At 42.8% G+C, this 17,667-nt stretch overlaps 1 protein-coding gene and 1 long non-coding RNA gene across 3 annotated transcripts in view; both read right to left on the bottom strand.

Annotated features, from left to right (window-relative positions):
- LOC137482541 (uncharacterized) overlaps window positions 1-17,667 on the bottom strand; it is a 71,213-nt gene that overhangs the window by 30,472 nt on the left and 23,074 nt on the right. The window lies entirely within an intron of this gene.
- Window positions 4,097-16,102, bottom strand: CX3CR1 (C-X3-C motif chemokine receptor 1). 2 transcript variants are annotated; one of them, XM_068204713.1, is made up of 4 exons: window positions 15,777-16,102; window positions 14,453-14,524; window positions 10,657-10,734; window positions 4,097-5,749 (listed from the first exon to the last, which is right to left on the bottom strand). In XM_068204713.1, the coding sequence occupies exon 4, from the start codon at window positions 5,733-5,735 to the stop codon at window positions 4,674-4,676; it is 1,062 nt and encodes a 353-aa protein (XP_068060814.1). In that variant the 5' UTR covers window positions 5,736-5,749; window positions 10,657-10,734; window positions 14,453-14,524; window positions 15,777-16,102; the 3' UTR covers window positions 4,097-4,673. The 2 variants fall into 2 exon arrangements, with proteins under 2 accessions (XP_068060814.1, XP_068060808.1); XM_068204707.1 differs by having other exon boundaries at window positions 10,646-10,734; window positions 15,777-16,101.

Genomic DNA, 17,667 nt, shown 5'->3' with positions numbered 1-17,667 from the left:
TGGTTAGAAACATGGCAAATGCAAATTGTTCTTCAAAAGCAAAACATTTTCCTCATGTCCAATGGGGCTTATTTCTTTAGGAAGAGGAATGAAAAATGCAATATATTAACATTTTTGTATTGCATATTAGTGTAACAAGCAAAATTGGACAGGAACAGTTGGATTTTTTTTTTTTCTTTTTGAAAATAATGTGTTAACCCTGGCCCTGTAAAACACAGATCTTGAGGTTTGGGTGTGTGTGGTGAAAACCAAGCTCTTACAGAGGCTACCATGTAAATTAGGAAGTTCTGCTTACAAGTGGCAGCAGAATTATTGCTAACTTTAACAGAAACTATATGTGTGTGCTTAAGTGTCAGAAACCAATTTTTAATAGTTTGAAATTGTTTCCAATTTTTTGCTTTGATTACTGAACTTCAATTTCAAAATAATAACTCTGGATGACACAGATTTTCATTAGAGTTTCAGGTGTCCTAAAGAGTAAAGAAACTGAAGTGCAAACAGTAAAACTTTGAGCAGGACTAGATATGTTCTTAATACAGAAAATATTTCATTCAGTGTCTGTTTTAGAAGTGATGTGTTAATGGCCTTTGGCAAATATGCATCACGCTTGGGCTATAACTACAGAGGAAAGATATTACCAGATGGGACCTGAAAACATAACAGTGGGTAGAGATAGTGCAACTTCAGATTTTCTTTGAAAAATTCTCTTTTGCTTTTTAGTAATAACAGGACTTGGGATCTGCATGGATCAGAGTTGTTCCTTCGTTGTCCTGCTAAGACAAGGGCCTTATATCACAAGATCTCAGTCAGGGACCTCACAAAGGTTATAGAGACAAAACGGAAATGACAGAACTTAACCCATAACCCATTAATTCATTAACAGTTTCTCTGTGAAGAATGCCATTAAAACTTCAGACTACCCTGGGCCAGTACTTCAAATCCACTCCCACCAAATGCTGAATCCAAAGGAAATATGTGGGTAGTGACTGGTCCTTCTGATGCCAGTGTTGGAAATGCCAGCTTTCACTGCTGAGCAATTTCCTAGGCCAAGGTGATGCTTTGACCGGCTGCACTTCTAAGCTTTTGTACAAGTTCTTTGTTTAAAAAAAAATTTAAATCCTGTTGTTTTGGAATTATGTTGTAATATTTGAATGAGATGCATTCACAGTGGCACCTAAAAAAATACTGATGTCCGTGTATCTCACTGCAAGCAGTTCAGCTAAATATAGGTCTTGTTCATTCTGGTTTTAAGTAGAACATGAAATATAGTCATGAACCTGCCGAGGACATTTGGATTCAGGTTTTATTAGTTCCTCAAACTTAGCCCAGCTGGGAAAAGATTTATAGTTAGTGTCAGTGTGATTCTCAAACAGGAAAAAAAGTTGATAATAATAAAAAATTAGGATGCAAAGATAGGTCATCAACCTCAAAACTCCAAAGCCCAACACTCATCCTGCAAACCCAGAGATTTCCTCACCTTCTTTTTGCACAACTAAATACTATTCAATGGATAGATACAATTGTGTGTGCATTTCCAGGTGTAAATTGTGACCTGCTAAGTAAGCAAGAGTCTGTCCTTAATTTGTAGCAGATGAAAAGGTTTTATCCCATACTGAGGGAGTGGTTTCCTTTCTCATGGGTAATGGGTAGGAACTGAATGTTGCTGGTCCTCAGAGATGTGTTGATCCAGTCGAAGGATAAATCTATCATTAGTGCTGTACATAGAAAAGCTTTGCAGGTTGTAAACTAACCAGGCAGTTAGAAAACACCAGTTTCCTGCAGCAGAGGTTTTGAAAGAGAAGTTGTGTCTTTATAAAAAGGCTACAATTAACTGAAAGTCCAGTTCTTAAAGAGACATCAATGGGCTTTTCTGTCAGGCTTGAATGGTGCAGTGCAGCAAAGGGCAGCAATGCCTGTCTCAGCTTGCAGCTGAACCCACACCTGCTAAAGTTTGCTACTTGCTGCTCTCAAAGCACAACTATGTCCCATGGAGGCCAAAGTTTTTAAGGAAGAATTACAAGAATACTCTTCCTGTTAATACAAACAAAATTAAAATGGTGATTTTGGTTTTCACTTGGGTTTTCAAAGATTTAGTGCTGCTCCTATGAGGAGGACCCTGCATAAACCAGCAGTTTGTGGTGGAATCAAATGCCTAGAAATCCCCTGAAGTTTTTAATCTCATCCAAATGCTCATATATTGAGCAACAAAACCATGAAAATAAATGGCAAACATAATAACTTGCAAAAACATAGCATAAAACTTGACATTCCTTGAAAGTATTCCATTGCACTGCGTGGCAGAGAAGACAGGAGTGCAGGATTTCAGGAGGGGCCCTTGACTTGCAAGTGAAGGTTTTTTGCAGTTTGCAGAGGACCCAGGGCTGTTGAGGCAGTCTGACTCACAGTAGCAAGTCTGCCCTGCCAGAGGAGATACATCTGAAAGGAGAGGGATGCACTGTGCTGGTGATGGGTAGGATTGCTGAGGAATCACTGGGTCAAAGCAGCAAAAACCTCTGCTTTCCTGGAGAGCTGTCATCAAGCTCTGGGTTTCCACCTTTCATTATGAAGACAGCGCATGGATCATATTTAAAGATGCCTTTTCCTTTTCCCACTCCGTAACTCACCATTGTGTGAAAAATCAAAGGGAAGTTAAATAAACCAAGCATGATTGCATTGCTCCATTTGGCAATCCACCGTCTCTAGGCTGACTTCAGGCTGATAACTTCTTGTTTAGTCTCAGAGCCTTCCTCTTTCTTTCTGCACATCTTGGCATTTCTTTAGAAAACATTGTAAAAATACCATTTCTTAAAATAAAACTTTCTTGGGGAGAGTGACAAACAAAGTTGCCTTATATCACTTGATTAGGCAGACTGAATTTTGAAAAAATAATTTAATTTCAAGTGACACTCATGCTACACTTAAATTTAGTCTGGTGTCTGGAAGTCTACTTATAATTGAAAATTACAGAATTGAGCATAGAGAATATATTTCCACCAAATAGAAAGAGAAAACATGGTTTGGTTTGGTTTTTTTGGGGTTTTTTTGGGTTTTTTTGGGTTTTTTTGTTTTTTGGGTTTTTTTACTGTAGATTGTGATGAATGTTCAGTAGCAAAAGATGGAATATTTGTGTAATTATGGGAAAATTGCTCAACAGACACACTCTCCTTCACATTTTCTAAGAAACAAGGTCGTACTAAGGTCCACAGAGAAAGGCCCTACTCTTCTCCCTGACAACCTGAAACAACTTTTTTTCTGTTAGTTCAAAAGTGAGGGTGTTTCTTCAGATTTGACATATTAACATTTCCACCAGAGTACAGAAATAGGGTTCCACTGTCATTGACTTGTTTTGTAAGACTGGTCCTTGATTTTTTTCTTGTAAGGTGATCTCAGCTTCATTACTGGCAGCAGTCCTTTTTCCACTCACTTAACTCTAGTCCACAGTGCCAACAAATTCTCCTTTGCTTTTGCAGCAGATGATGACAGGGATGCCCAGGTAAGGGACTCGGTTGTCTGATGGACATTTTGTATCCCCAGTGCATTGTTATTGCATGAGTAACAAGGATGTTTGGAGGCTGTGCCGTGCACATGGGAAATGTGTCCTCTGGGATACATTAAGTCTGGGTACAACTGCAGTTTTCCCTAGGGAAATCAGCTGCGGTGGGAGAGGCCCCAAAGCTTGAGGAAGGTTATGTTAAGCAGCATGGGCAAGTGATTATTTTGTCCCCAGAGCCATTGTCTGTGATAGTGTAGTCATGGTTGGTGTTTACAACATGTGGCAAGCAGGGCATGGGTTAGAGGCAGGGACTTACCATGCTCAGCTTGATCGTGCTGTATTTGGACCAAGCACAGGGATATCCAAACCCACACTTCTAGTTCCCATTGTTCCAGCTAGTGCTGATGGCCACTGGTCAGAGCCCTTGGGGATGTGCTCTGTGAAGGGCTCCACTGAGCTCTGGCATTTGGCTGAGGCCAAGCCCATGGAAATTGGGAGATACACCCACTGGCATATCTCTAATCCTAAAGGATGGATTAGAGATCCTTGCTCTGATTATTGCATGCTATAAACACAGAGTGAACAGGGGACACTAAAGACATGTTCAGAAATAACTCCTTTTTTTTAAACAGTGGGATTTTATTACATATGAAAGCACAGTTAAAACATTTGTTGCAATCACTAACCACAAAATCGGTTCCTTATGGATATATAGCATCAAAAAATACACCCCTTTACTACCAAAAATATTCCCCTCTCCAAAAAGTCAGTCACCATTTATTAAAAAGATTTCTCTTCCCTTAAAAATGAGTTAAGGTCTATGTACATCAGTATCACATGCACATACACTGACACATGCACAAGTTCCAGTGGTGGAACAGTTCAAAAGGTTCCCTACCCTTAAATTCTTCTTCTCCTTCTTTTCTAGGCACAGAGCGCTCCTTTTGTTTCTGCTTTTCCTGTTCCTTGCTCTTGATTCCATTCCATGTCCAACACTGACATATTGTACTGCTTTTGTTTTTAAAATCTTTGCTGTTTTAGAATATTTAATGCTTAACTAGAGGCATGTCAGTAATTCAGTGCAGCCTTTAAGGCTCTTCATATGGGTAAATGCAACACCTCAGTGGTTGCTAACCCTGCAGGAGACACATATTGATACATTTCTACTTCTGAGACCCTTTTAGACGAAGACAGAGCCATCCTGGTCGCTGGTGTTCTGGGTTATGTTGCTGTTCACCACACTTTCTGCATAACTAACTGAATGAGAGACCTGGTAGTGACTGCAGGGCCCACAGAAACACAGGAATGGACAGTACTTCAAGCAGACATGATAAAGGTATTTCCTGCATTTTTCCCCAGCAAAGGCATAGATAAGAGGATTGAGACAACAGTGACTGAATGCAATGGTTTCGGTCAGGTGCATTGCGTAGTCCAATGACTTAATGTGGTTGCAATTTGTGAATAACTCATAGTGATTTAAAGTATCTAGAAAAATCAGTACATTGTAGGGGGACCAAAACAGAAAAAAAACCACCACCACAACCAATATCAGTTTTATGGCTCGTTTTTTTTTCTGATTTTTGCAGGACAGGAGGGTTTTGATGATCCCACAGTAGCAATAGAATATGATACAGACCGGGATGAAAAAGCCAATGGTGTTCAGCTCCATATTGCAGAACACTGGCCAGATGTTCTCCAGCTTCTCTGGGTAGACAGCAATGCAGTCATTTTCTACGAGCTGGGAGAACACAAAGTGTGGCACTGACACTAAAACCGCTATTGCCCACACTCCGCAGGTTACAAGAAAGCCATGTCTTACTGTTCTGGATTTCAGAGAATAAGTTGCCCGGACAATGGCCAAGTACCTGTCAATGCTGATAACAGTGATAAAGAACATTCCCCCAAAGAATCCAATGTAATACAGCGAGGAAACAGCTGTACATGCAATAGTCCCAAGGGTCCATCCACGGACTGTGTTGGACGCCCAGAACGGGAGTGAGATCACAAAGAGAAGGTCAGAGACAGCCAAGTTCAGGAGATAGATGTCAGTGATGCTTTTTTTATTGCCTTTCACAATGGCAAACACCACCATTAGATTCCCTGTGAGGCCAAGAGCAAACACCACAATGTAAAATAGTGGCAGAAATATTTTCCCAAACTCTTGGATGTCAGTTTTATTGCAGGAGAAAGCATGTTCATCATAAGCATATTCAGCTGTGGTTTCTGCATATTCTTCTGTCATGCTGAATTTGCTGGCTAGAGACAAAATGGAAAGAGTCAAGAAAATAACATTAGAGTGATGTTATATGTGCTGTGGTAAAATACTGAGGGACTGCAGCAAGAATGCTTTGGGATTTTGTCACTATTTTAGCAAGGCTTGTATTACTGGGGAGCTGATGGGAGTCACGTTATGACTAAAGCCCAGACTCTGCTGTTACATGTACTTCACTAAAAATTAACTCTTTAGCATAAGAAAAAAAAATAATGAGAATTTTAACGGCTGTCACATAAGCCCCTACTTACTGAAGTGCAGCAGGAGCAGCAGCAAGCTGAGATCTGGCTGAGCTGTGCATGTGGTGCATAGCAGCACCACAAGCAAGGCAGGTACTCTGCTTGTCTGTGGGCAGTGCTTGGCAGGAAACGATAGTTCACAAGTAGATGTTGAGCAGATTCGGTGCCTGCCAACACCCGAAGAGCCCCATCTTCCCCTCTCTCTAACCCAGGGCTTGAAGGGTACAAGGCACCCAGTGTGGCCAGGCCTGAGCTGATCCTTGCTGATAAGGAAGTAGCAAGTCTGCACTGGGACATTGCTGGCAGCAAGCCTATCTTTGATGAGGCTTTTCTAAAAATCATTCTATGATCAAAAAAAGAGAAAATATATTGACCCTTTTCCTCAAGTAACAAAGAATCTCATGACTGCTCCTGCTCTGGCTGTGAGGCTGGAGCCAGGAATAGACCTTGGCTGAATCCAGAGTATGGGGTGCTGGTGTGTGACCTCTGGGCTCACTGGTCTGCACACCCAAAAACCCAGAGCACCTGTCATTTCATCTGCTCTCCTTTGGGATGTGGTGTTCAAGTCTCTGCAAAGATTTTTGTTTGCAAGGAATCAAAAATCCTATAGGACTGCAGATGTTGCTGTATTTGGTCTGCCCCCTAGTTGGGTAAAGAGCTTGGACGTATCCATTACTTGGTCTCACTGAAGGAGATGAAAGAAAGTGAGTGTGATACGCTGTCCAGAAGCCCAGGGAGGTGATAACATGGCCAAACCAGCCTGTTAAAGCTGAGACCAAAAGAAAAGGTTTTGTTTTTGATAACAAAACTGTGACTAATAACTACCCCTTGGCCACAGTGTCACCAACTTCTTACACGAATCGCCCGCTGCCTGTACAGAAGGGACTCAGTTCAGTGATCACGGGCCGTTTATGTTTACATCTCCTGTTAGTGGGAGATCTAATCAGTACAGCCAACAAAGAGCAGTGCAACCTCATCCAATGCAGCTCAGGCCAAATCTACTTTAACACAAGACAGACTGCTTTCCAGACTGCTGACCACACTGATAAAACTTCTTTTCCCAAATATAAGGCGAGCATGGACACACTGCTCAGTAATAGGCGCCGATGGTGTATAGCCACTCTGACTCCTGACACTTATAGCTAAGTGATTGGAATCCACATTTCACCAACAGCAATAGTTTTTATACCTTCTGTTTCAAATAAGCCATGCAAGATTAAACATGAAATAAAGATGTCCTCAGGTGTGAGACAATTTTCTATGACATGGTGGTAACTACAACAATCTTCACCATGAGTAGCTACTGTGACCATACTGACATCCCCTAATGCCTCATTGCCAGAGCATCATTTGTAGTGTTGGCTGTGAAGTTCTGGCCTCTTATTTTGTAGCAATATCTTAAAGAGCATTTTTTTTGTGCTAGCTGGAAATGCAGGCTCTCAATTTTAAAATATATTTTAACCTGAATGTTCAAACCCTAATGATTAGTGCCTGCAGACTCTAGAAAACATCTCTGTGGTTTGCACAGGAAAAGTGGGCTAGAAAAGGCTGTCTCAGCACTGGTAGCTCTGGGGCATGGGCACAGTATGGTGAAAGCTGTTTGCAGCAGGCAGGCACACCCATGGGCAGAGAGGCTCTTGCAGTATCTATCCACTTGAACTGGGAGCTGAGTCTGCCTTCAGAGTTTGTCCAGCCCCTGCCTGTCAGTCCAGTTCTATTCTCCAGCCTCTGGAGAGGAGGAGATATCTCCTCTAACACCAGCAGAGTTTAAGGGATACAAGCTGGAAAAGCTTATGTGCTGGGGCAGAAGCTGACAGCAGTTGCAAACAAGATACTTATTTTCTACTGCTGAGACAAATAAAGAGTTGCCATCTCTTTATCTGCCCTGTTGAGTGATACAGATATGAGCAGGAGACATCACATATAATCTCAATTAACCCATCATTTTCTGCCATCCCATCCTGATTTCTTTCTTATCTTCTGAGAATAAATGTACGCAGCAAAAGCAGCGGGGTACACCAAGTCTCCTGTGCTGAATATGTGTCACTGTGTCAGCCCCCCCCAGCTCCTTTGCCACTGAGCTCTTACTGCACCCATCTGTGCACCCAAATTTCTCTGCACCCGTGCACCACGCCTTTCTCTGTGGGCTCATGTGCTCCACAGCTGGTTCTTCACTGAGGCAGCAGTAGCTGAGGGCTGCAGAAGTGACTGACTGGGGCAGGAGCACATGGCCTATGAGAAGACACTGGGTTTGGTCAGCCTCAACAAGAGATGTCTCAAGAGGGATTTAGGGAGAAGGTGTAAAGGTGAAACAGACAACTTTCCTCAGGGGAATAAATTGCAATACCCATGTGAAATCATTACTTAATGTATTGAAAAGAAATTTTTGCCATGATGGTAGTCAAACACCACGACAGGGCTTCAGGGAGGTTGTGGGATCTAATCCCTGGAAGTACTTGAAACTCAGCTGGCCCTGCTCTGTGCATGGGTTTGGGCAAGACACCTCCAGAAGTCCTGTCCTATCCTTGTGACTCTGTGGCAATGCCAGACAGAGATCATGCTGTTTCTGCAAAGTGTCCCAGCTTCTTTTCTGCCAAGTCAGCTCCTGTTTCAGACATGTCATTCCTGGTGTGACAACCAGAAGTGTCATCAGACAAAGAGGAAAAAGACTGATCAAAGCTTGCTCGTATCACCTTGACTTATGCCATCATCCAGAGAGGGCTGTTCGATGGTGCTTGCCTTGACTGTCTGTGCTGTGTGAAATCCCTGCTCTGGAGAGAAGGAACACACATTATTTTACTCTCCTCTCTAAGAACCTCAGTCTATGCTGGTTTTTAACATGCTTGCTCCCTTAATTCACATTGAGAAAGGCAGCTTGTCCATCTGGAGAGTTTCCATATGTGTCCATAGAAGTCACTGTGTTCTGTTGGACATAGGATATCACACATATAAGGAAATGCAGCTCCCACCAGGGGTTAGACCTCAGGTGTGGCAGACTTCTGCACAGACTTCTGAACTGGCCTTGCCTGGTGAGAATGTTTGGCTTGGGAATGGCCACCTCCTTCACTGAAGAACATTTACTCAGACGTGCAGGAGAAACTCCTGGCCTTAGTGAAGTAGACAGAAACATTGCTAATGCTGGGATATTTCCTGAAATACCTTTCCAGTCAAGTAATCTCCTCTAGCTTACTGATGAGGATCATTTATTTCTACAGTAGCAAATTATTTCCTTTACCCTTGGATGGGTGCTTGTGGGGTCTGTGGTACCTACAACAACGGGAAGAGTAAGATTCTGTATTGCATGTCCAGAGGCAAGCAAGGACTGCACTTACCAAAACAACATTGGTGTTTGAATCTGCTGGCAGTCTGTGGCTTATTCACTCTCTATCTCCTGGATTTCATTTATCAGCAGTCACTCATATCCTTCCACCACCACTCATCCTGCATAGGCAATGCCACCAGTACTGTTTGAATATTTAGCTCCTCTGATACCACTTTGCTCAGTTTCAGCTGATGATACTCAGTTGATGGACTGCAAATTTCAAAGGGCTCCCAAAGCCCATGCCAGATAGGGATAATGTGTTGAAATTATATTGCACCTTAAAGAGAGAAACTTAGATCTAACCATCCTCCATCCTTTCCCATCAAGTATTTTCTGTCAGCCTCTCAAAGTCCACTGCAGCACATGCTACAGGTTTCTCACCATCAGCTTCAACACAATTTTCTCTTTTATGTTCACATTAAATGTTCACCTAAGGGACAGAGTGAACTGAAGAGTGTAGAGGACACAGGAGGACTGCAAGGCTTTGAGGTTTCTCCACCAGATATTTTCCCTTGCTGACTACAGGAAATAGTAGATTCACTTCTGCTTCTCATGGAACTGCTCAACCACTTTTCTCTCTCTCCGGATTTCCCCATCGATTTTACACCCTACTCTTTGCAAACACTTCTGCTCCTAATCATGTTTATAGCTACCTCAAAGACCATAGTCTGCAAGACCAAGACCCCTGTTTCTTAACCCAACCACCATGCGCACCCCATGAAATACAGAGGGAAGTGAAATTGTGAGAGGTCTGCAAACTCCCCTAAGGAACAGAAGTTGCATTTCAGTCTTCAAACTACACTGGCATCAGGCTGGGTGACATAAGAGCAAATCCTCTCTAGATATCTAGATATCAGATCTATTCAGGTATATCAGGTATATCAGATTCTTTCCAGGTGTCATGCCTGGCACTTCAGCCAAGTGCCATGTTTTACAGGCTTTACTGCCAAAAAGAGGGAGATCTATGAGCAGTTTGCCTCCCTGTGATGACGCTCCTACCACCAAATTAAAAGAAGTGAAAAAAATGACCAAATCCAGACCTCTGCCAGAGGGTCACGCTTCAGATTTGCACAATATGCTAATAAAAGTATTTCAGCCTCAGAAAGATTTTCACACCTTAGTCAGCATTTCTGAGTGATGCTTACACGGTTTTCTCATGCTAGAAAAACATGTTTTCAATACACACTGAATAGCCTGATTAACCAGCTGTGAAACCCTACAGGTGTCTGTATATCCCTTTTTCACCCTTAGATCTGAGCTGCCACTACCCTACCCAAATATAAATGCTCTTGCTTTTTTACATGTGCAACTACACCCACCTGTTTCTTACCAGCTGGTGATTCTCAGCAAGAACACAGGGATGACCTCAGGCACCTCCAAATGAAATGTTGAAGCTATGGTGGCACTTCTAACACACAAAAGAAAGAGATTAAAGTAAATAACCAGAACTGGGTGAGAACTAGTAGGAAATAGCACTCTGGATAAAACTTAACCAGCCTGGCCAAGAATCTACCACAGAATCATTAGACTGCCACGGACACCTCTACCCATGGTTTAGATGATACACCACCCAAAACATAGGTTTACGGTTAATACAGTAACCCGAGATGGGGCCTGGTTGCTAGTCCTACGCCCTGCTAGTTCCTGTAATCCACTTAATTTATTTTTCAGAACAGGGTGGTTCCATTCACAGGCAATGACCTCTGGAGCTTGTTTGGATCATGTTAGATAGCCAGGGTCAAAAGCAAGCCCATCCTGCCAAATGCAGTTACTGTAAATATTAAATTTCAGTCTTTCATTCAGTCCTGCAGTGGGGAGATGTTCTCCCTATTGCACCTCTACATGCAGACCTTTGAAAGTGGGAAGCAAGGTGAGAGGGCTCATCTAACCTAACCTTTAACTCAGGCAAAATGAATTTAAACTGTTAAGGGACAGAGTGCAGCTAAGGCCAATCTGTGTGGCTTTATAGAAGAGGATTTTTAGTTTGGGCATTTGATGGGATTGCAAGATTGAAAAAGGGACCTGTCTGGGTGAGTTGGAGCTCTGACTTGCACTGCATGCTTATTTGGTTAACACATGTCTCCAGCCCAAAGAAAGACCAACAAAGCATTGCAATGGGATTTGGACCAGTTGGATATAAGATCTCAAATGACAGACATCCATGGAGGAAGCCTTGCTGAACTGAGAACATTGCTTGTAAAATGTCTGTGGAAATGACAAGCTGAAAGCCAAAAACTCTTTGGTGTTTTCATAATTGTTCTCAAAGCACATTGGCAATGAGAGCTGGCAGGGACACTGATAAAAGGGTTACAGGACTGGAGAGTGATTCAGACAATCTGAATAATCTGGGGCTTCCTGTATGATTCACATTGGCCCTAATGGAGTCAAATGTAACCCAAGTGACATGCTTGGCAGTAAACAACACAGGCCATGTCCAAACTGTGGGGGCATATCTGAAAGGGAACTTGACTGCAAGAAAAGCTGATGCAACCCTTAGGTTTTAAAAGAGCTTCCAGATGGGAAGGAACAAAAGAGTGATGACTTTACCATAGCAGAGCTTGATACAGGGGCTGTAAGCATAATTTGGTAACATCCGATTTCACTTTTGCTTGTGTTAATAATCTTGCTAATTATTTGAGTGGGATTAGCTATCCATTACAGTGATGCAGGGAAATTCAAACCAGAAACATGCAAGACAGGAATAAGATTAATATTTTTAACAGTGAAAGGCTAATAACTGGAACAGACTTCAGGTAGGAAAAGGACATTTTTGCATGTCTGAGGGTCTTCACTTTGAGAGAAGGTATCAGTCTTAATCCAGCACCCTCCAGCTGGACTAAATCCTACAGCCCTTGATAGGCAGGGAGGCAGACCAGGATGGGGCACAATTCTCTGAACAACCATGATTCTCTTCAGGTAATAAATGACTGAAAAAACTAAACTCTTTGAGCTCTGCCCCACACCAGCTAGCTCAAATCTTAAATGGGATGTGAACCCCGGAAGGAAGCAGGGTCCTCTGAAAATCATGGAGCAGCTGCTGGCATTGGGTTAGCAGTGAGGCTATCACGATGGCTGTGGAAAGAAAGCAGCACAGTTTGAAGATGTTATCAAATAGCCACCCTGTTGAAACCTGTGTATTTTCCCACCTAACCAGTTCTTTTTTCATTCCTCCCTAGCTTCTGAGTGAGTGTGCAGTAATGCCACATGCTCGCTGCCCCTCCAGTTCTTCCTTAATGTCTTTAAGGTGAGGAAATTTCTTTCTTTGGTGTTTCTTTTTTTCTTCTGTCATTTATTCTCAGATCAACTGGAATATGTCTGTGACCCATCAGAATTCTGCAAACCTAATAACTGCTTTTCAATTTGGGTGATTTAATTTGTGGAGGCTTCCCCCAGTAATCTGAGGATAAGCTTTTTAAAAGCAAGTAGTTCTCTGGGATGCTTTGTTGAATTTTCCAGTTTAAGGTGAAGTTGAAGGTGCAGAAACATCATGCTGAGGCTTTCAAAGAATTAGGCCACTTAAAATGCCATAAGTAAATGACTCAGAAATAGAAGCTGATAAAACCACTGCTGATGAGAATATGACTGAAAGTTGCAGAGGCTTTGGCTCCCTTTACAACAGTTTTTAGGTCAAAGATATTTTAAAAATGCCACTTCCCTGATCCAATTCTACAGTTTTACACCAATATCACAAATTAAATTAGAAGCAGACAGCACTTAGCTGAAAATGAGAAGCATGTAAATCTACAAATTTAAACCAATGGTTTTTGGTGGAAAAATACATTTGGAAAGATCAGACTTTAATCATGGAAGGCAGGAGATAATGAAGAGTCCAGAATCCCTAGGGTCTCTCTCACCTTTGCTCAGGGCATTATAGTTTTGGAAAGTGCTTTTTCAATGATGCTCCATGCACACCTGGAGGTAACAGTAAGTAACCAGAGCACAAGATTTATATTAGCCCATCACATCAAAATTAGGTGTATTCACGATTTATAAAGTAAACCCAAAAACATGGACTTTCTGCTGGATATCTCTGCCAATGTCAAGGGCTTCATCACCTGTCTTTCAGAGCAACAACACAATTATTTTGAACAAAATCTTGCCCTTGCTCCCTCAGTGCACTGGCCAGGCTGGTGGCCTCACTCAGGTTGTTTGTGCTACCATCACAAAGCAGGCACAGGGAACCGAACCCAGATGTCCTGGGCACATCCTCGCCTCAGCAACATCCCCCCCCACTTGCTGTTTTTTTTTTTGCCCCACCAGGCAGACTTGCTGTGAGCCAGTGGGAAGGGACAGCTGCACCACAGCAGTGTGTGGTTTGCTGGGGCCAAGTTAAGTCCTGTCAGACCCCTGTGGTTGCTGGTGTATTTATAGAAAAAGTTGAAGCTTTCAGTGGTTTCAACTCCTTCCCTCAGCACTGGGGAGACAAAGACCCTCTGAGACTGACAGGGTGGGTATGCAGGAGTCTTGGTGCCTACACACTTAATGGAGCAGGGAATAGGTTCATGTTTCAGGGCATGACCAAGTCTCTTGAGCATGTGAAGCTGTTTCAGAAATGACTCCATGAAAGATGACCTGACAGTACAACTCAGACTCCCGTGTCTCCCCTGCATATTGAAGTTGAGGTTCAAAAATCACTGAAATGGTTCTGAAATTTGCATCCATGTCTCTCAGGGTGGTCTTGATCATATGACCTGAAGCAAGAGACCTCTACAGAGCTTCTGCAGCCTGAGATAGTTTCCCAGCAGTGCCCTGCTCCCAGGGATCATCCAGAGGATAGGAAATTAGGTAAATGGTGAGTATTGCTGTAGAGCAGTATTTATTTTGGTCCTCACAGAGGCTGGGGAGCACTTTAACTCAGCTGCTGGGGAAGCAGTGGCAGAGCTGAGGGAGCAGGTGCCATCCCAAGAGCTGCCCTCAGGGAACTGGGTGTTTGGGGTTGTCATTTGACAATGGTGACTGGATGGTGACTGCTAGGATCAGGTTTTTCTTGGAAAATTTATTTCACAGGTATTTCATCTAGCCTGTTAGTTCCCCTAATTGCCCTTTCTGCTTGTACAGTTGCTCAGGCACTCTGTATCTATTTTTTCAAATGTACAGCTGACCATTTTGCCAGTGTTTTCTCTTACCTGCTCTTCCTCAGTATTTCTTTTTCCCAGGCTTTCCCTTCTGAAGCAGCATTCAAATTTCTTTTGTATTTTCTGTTGAAGGGACACCAGAATCAGATTATTATTTGTAGCTATGAGCACTGTTTGTACTTGTTTATGGTTACTGTTGGCTCCGTCCTCTCACTGCCTTTATTGTGGCATCTATTTGCTTCCTGCGCCCACCCCCTTTTTGTGAATAATAATTTCACATTGCCCCAGCATCTCTGAGAAATCAGAGAAGGCTCTCCAGCACTGGGAGATCTTTTAATTCATCTTCTCCATCATTTCAGAGAGCAGAGCACATTAAACCTTCTTGATTATGTATGGATGCAATTTAAGTTCTGGAGTTGCCTGCTCCTTCCTTGGAATACCAAATTTTCTATGGGATTTACTCTCAATTTATTGTGTTGTCTTTTGTCAAATTTTAGCCTTTTCTTCTCCCTTTTGGACTTTTTCTGCACTGCCCAAACCCTTTTGATTCATTGCAGTTGCCCTCTTTTATCCTGCCATCCAGTTCCCTGCCTCTGGCTGCACTGCCTGCACACAGGGCTTGCCCGAACAGACCAGATTTTGGAAACCACTGCAGTGGATCTGTGCTTATATCACACAAGTACTTAGCGGGTTGCCACCACTGTGGCATTACCCAAATGTCTCACACAAACCATCAGACATTTCATGTAACATCTTTCCTGTGGAAAGCTGAGTCACAGAAAAATCAAGTATATTATACAGAAAGGTAGGGTTTTCACATGGCTTTAATTTCCATTGCTCTCTTGCTGGTCTGTCTGTATCAGATGCTTTCTATTGACTCTATCAGATTTTCTGCTTTGGGCTGTCTTTCAGTTTCAGCGATGTTTTGGATGTTGGTTCACTGACTAAAACTAAAAGCAAGCAATGCTGGTGAGTTGTGAAATCTCTGCAGGCATCAAAGAAAAAACTTCTAATGAAGTAGAAGGGCTGTATCTTCTTCTCTCAGCATTTACTGAGAGAATTTAGCATTCTTCTTATCAGCATTTACTAACCTTGAGGATTTCTATCCAGGGTGAATATTCCTCATACCACAAGATGCCACAAATAATTAGTGACTGAGTAAAATTTATCTGCCCTCCTTCACTTCGTTAACAGAAGCGCTTCCCTTTTTACTTTCACAGTTTGTAAACAGTACCCACATCATCTTTACCCAAATTAAATATAATTTAGGTTCCAAGCACTAAGGAGTGAAGAATTTCCTTAAACGGTGTCATGAGACACTGTTTTGCCTCGTTTTGCTCTGTCAAATTATAGGGAAAATATAATTGTCTCTTACCTTAATTCATAGCTGCATTGAAAACCAATGTTTTCTTCAAGCTGAGCCAGTTTGGATTTAAACGTATGTTTCCTCTTCTCTAATGCTCATGTCTATATGAATGGCATGGTTGGTTTCCTGGGCTGAGCTCAGGGGCTGAGCTGAGAAATACTGATATGCTGTGCTTGGGTCCTGCTGGCTTCTTGTGAAATTGTCAAGTAGGATGCAGCCACTCAGAGGGACAGAAGTACTTGCAGAGGATAGGATTTGCAGAGAGACAGAAATGCCTGAGGTGCCGTGACAGCATGTCAAAGCTGTCACCCCCTTAGTTTCCCCCATTCTATGCAGAATGATACATTTTTCACTCAGAAGAGTGTGTAGAAATGCAAGTTTGGTACAATAGCAGGGGCCTTGAGCTGTAGGGATGCAGCACAGAGGAGTAGAGGTATGGGAGCATAGAAAATGGGGCACAGGCTGGCACTGGGAAGCCCCACAGCTCTACACAAATCACTGATGGTCAGGTAAAAAAAATGCAGATCTGGAGATGGCAAAACTAGGTTTAGTGGTAACAGAGAGAACAAAATTTGTATCTAACGTACAAAAGGGGCACTGCCTATAGTCGGTTGTGTATGGACCATTGAAGAGAGAAGAAGGTATAGAAACATGTTGGAAAACATAGAAAATGCTCCAAAACAGATCCTGGAAAAAGACAGAATGAAAATCAGGGTGAATATTGCACTCATCCCAGGGAAGGACTGGAGGTGCTGACAGCTCTCTCTGACACCTCACTTCACCACAACCACCAGCCTTAGGACCCAAAGGAGCAAGGATAAGGCTGAGCATGACACCAGGAAAATGGATAGAAACTATGTGTGTGCAAAAAATGCAAGTTGCAATAATGTTCTTGTTTTTCTGCAACCAGCAGATTTAAACTGATAACAATTGGAGTCTTGCGAATGCCATTGAACTCACAATAAATTCTTGGCTCTACCTATGATACATTGTGACCCTTCTTTGCCTGTAAACAAGATTTTAAGCATAATGTCTCTCTGCAGCCCAGTGGAGTCAGAGGGTTTAAAATATTGGGATGTTCATAAATCGAGGACTCTTGGCCCCTGACCTGAGCATCCTGCTCAGGGTTGCACTATGAGTGCAGCACAACTGGGATGCTGCAAAGCACATTGCCAGGCATCACTGGAGCACAAAAAGCAGTTCCTCTGGGGTGGAGCAGGAGGCTGTGCAGTGGGGTGTGTTATGAGAAACAGACATCGCATCCAGTTGGCTGCTGCACCAATACCAAGGCCCTCCAGGAAACAAGGTATGCGGTCCTGGAAACACCCCTAGGTACTGCCCCTGCCTCAAAAGTCAAGGGAGATTAAAATGCCTTCTCCCCAGAGGCAGAGTTGTGCTGTCCTCAGGCAGGCTGACCTTGGTGGGATTTTGGGGGTGGAGAGTATCTTCCAGGTTGCCCAAGCTCTTGTTTGTGGATTGGTTAGCAAGTTACCAGGCAAGCATCTTTGTGTAAGTTGAGTTCTGGTATTTCTGCCAATTACATTTTGCGGTTTTTTACTGTGTTATGCTTTATCTAGAAAATGTTACATCCCCAACTGCTACATAGCAATGAAATTAAGGTCAGACCATGGGCTTCCAACATCAGCCAAATTATGCAAGTGATGTCAGCCAGGTGGGCCAGGGCAAGCACCCGTGGAAATAATCAGGGAACTGACTCCTGGATAGGTGTTAGCCAGGGACAGCAAAGATACACTGCTGGAAATAAAGTTTAAAGGGTAGGGGATTATAAAGGGCCAGAGCAGTAAATTTTCAAAACTCACCTTTTTCTCTGACAAGTGCCAGCAGACCCATCCTACTCATTCTTTAAAAACAGATGTAAAGCACTCTGCACTGTTTTCAG

The sequence above is a fragment of the Anomalospiza imberbis genome, chromosome 1 (assembly GCF_031753505.1).
Source record: "Anomalospiza imberbis isolate Cuckoo-Finch-1a 21T00152 chromosome 1, ASM3175350v1, whole genome shotgun sequence".
Taxonomy (NCBI): Eukaryota; Metazoa; Chordata; class Aves; order Passeriformes; family Viduidae; genus Anomalospiza; species Anomalospiza imberbis.
The sequence above is the reverse complement of the archived record's forward strand: the minus strand, read 5'-3'. Positions and strand labels throughout refer to the sequence as shown.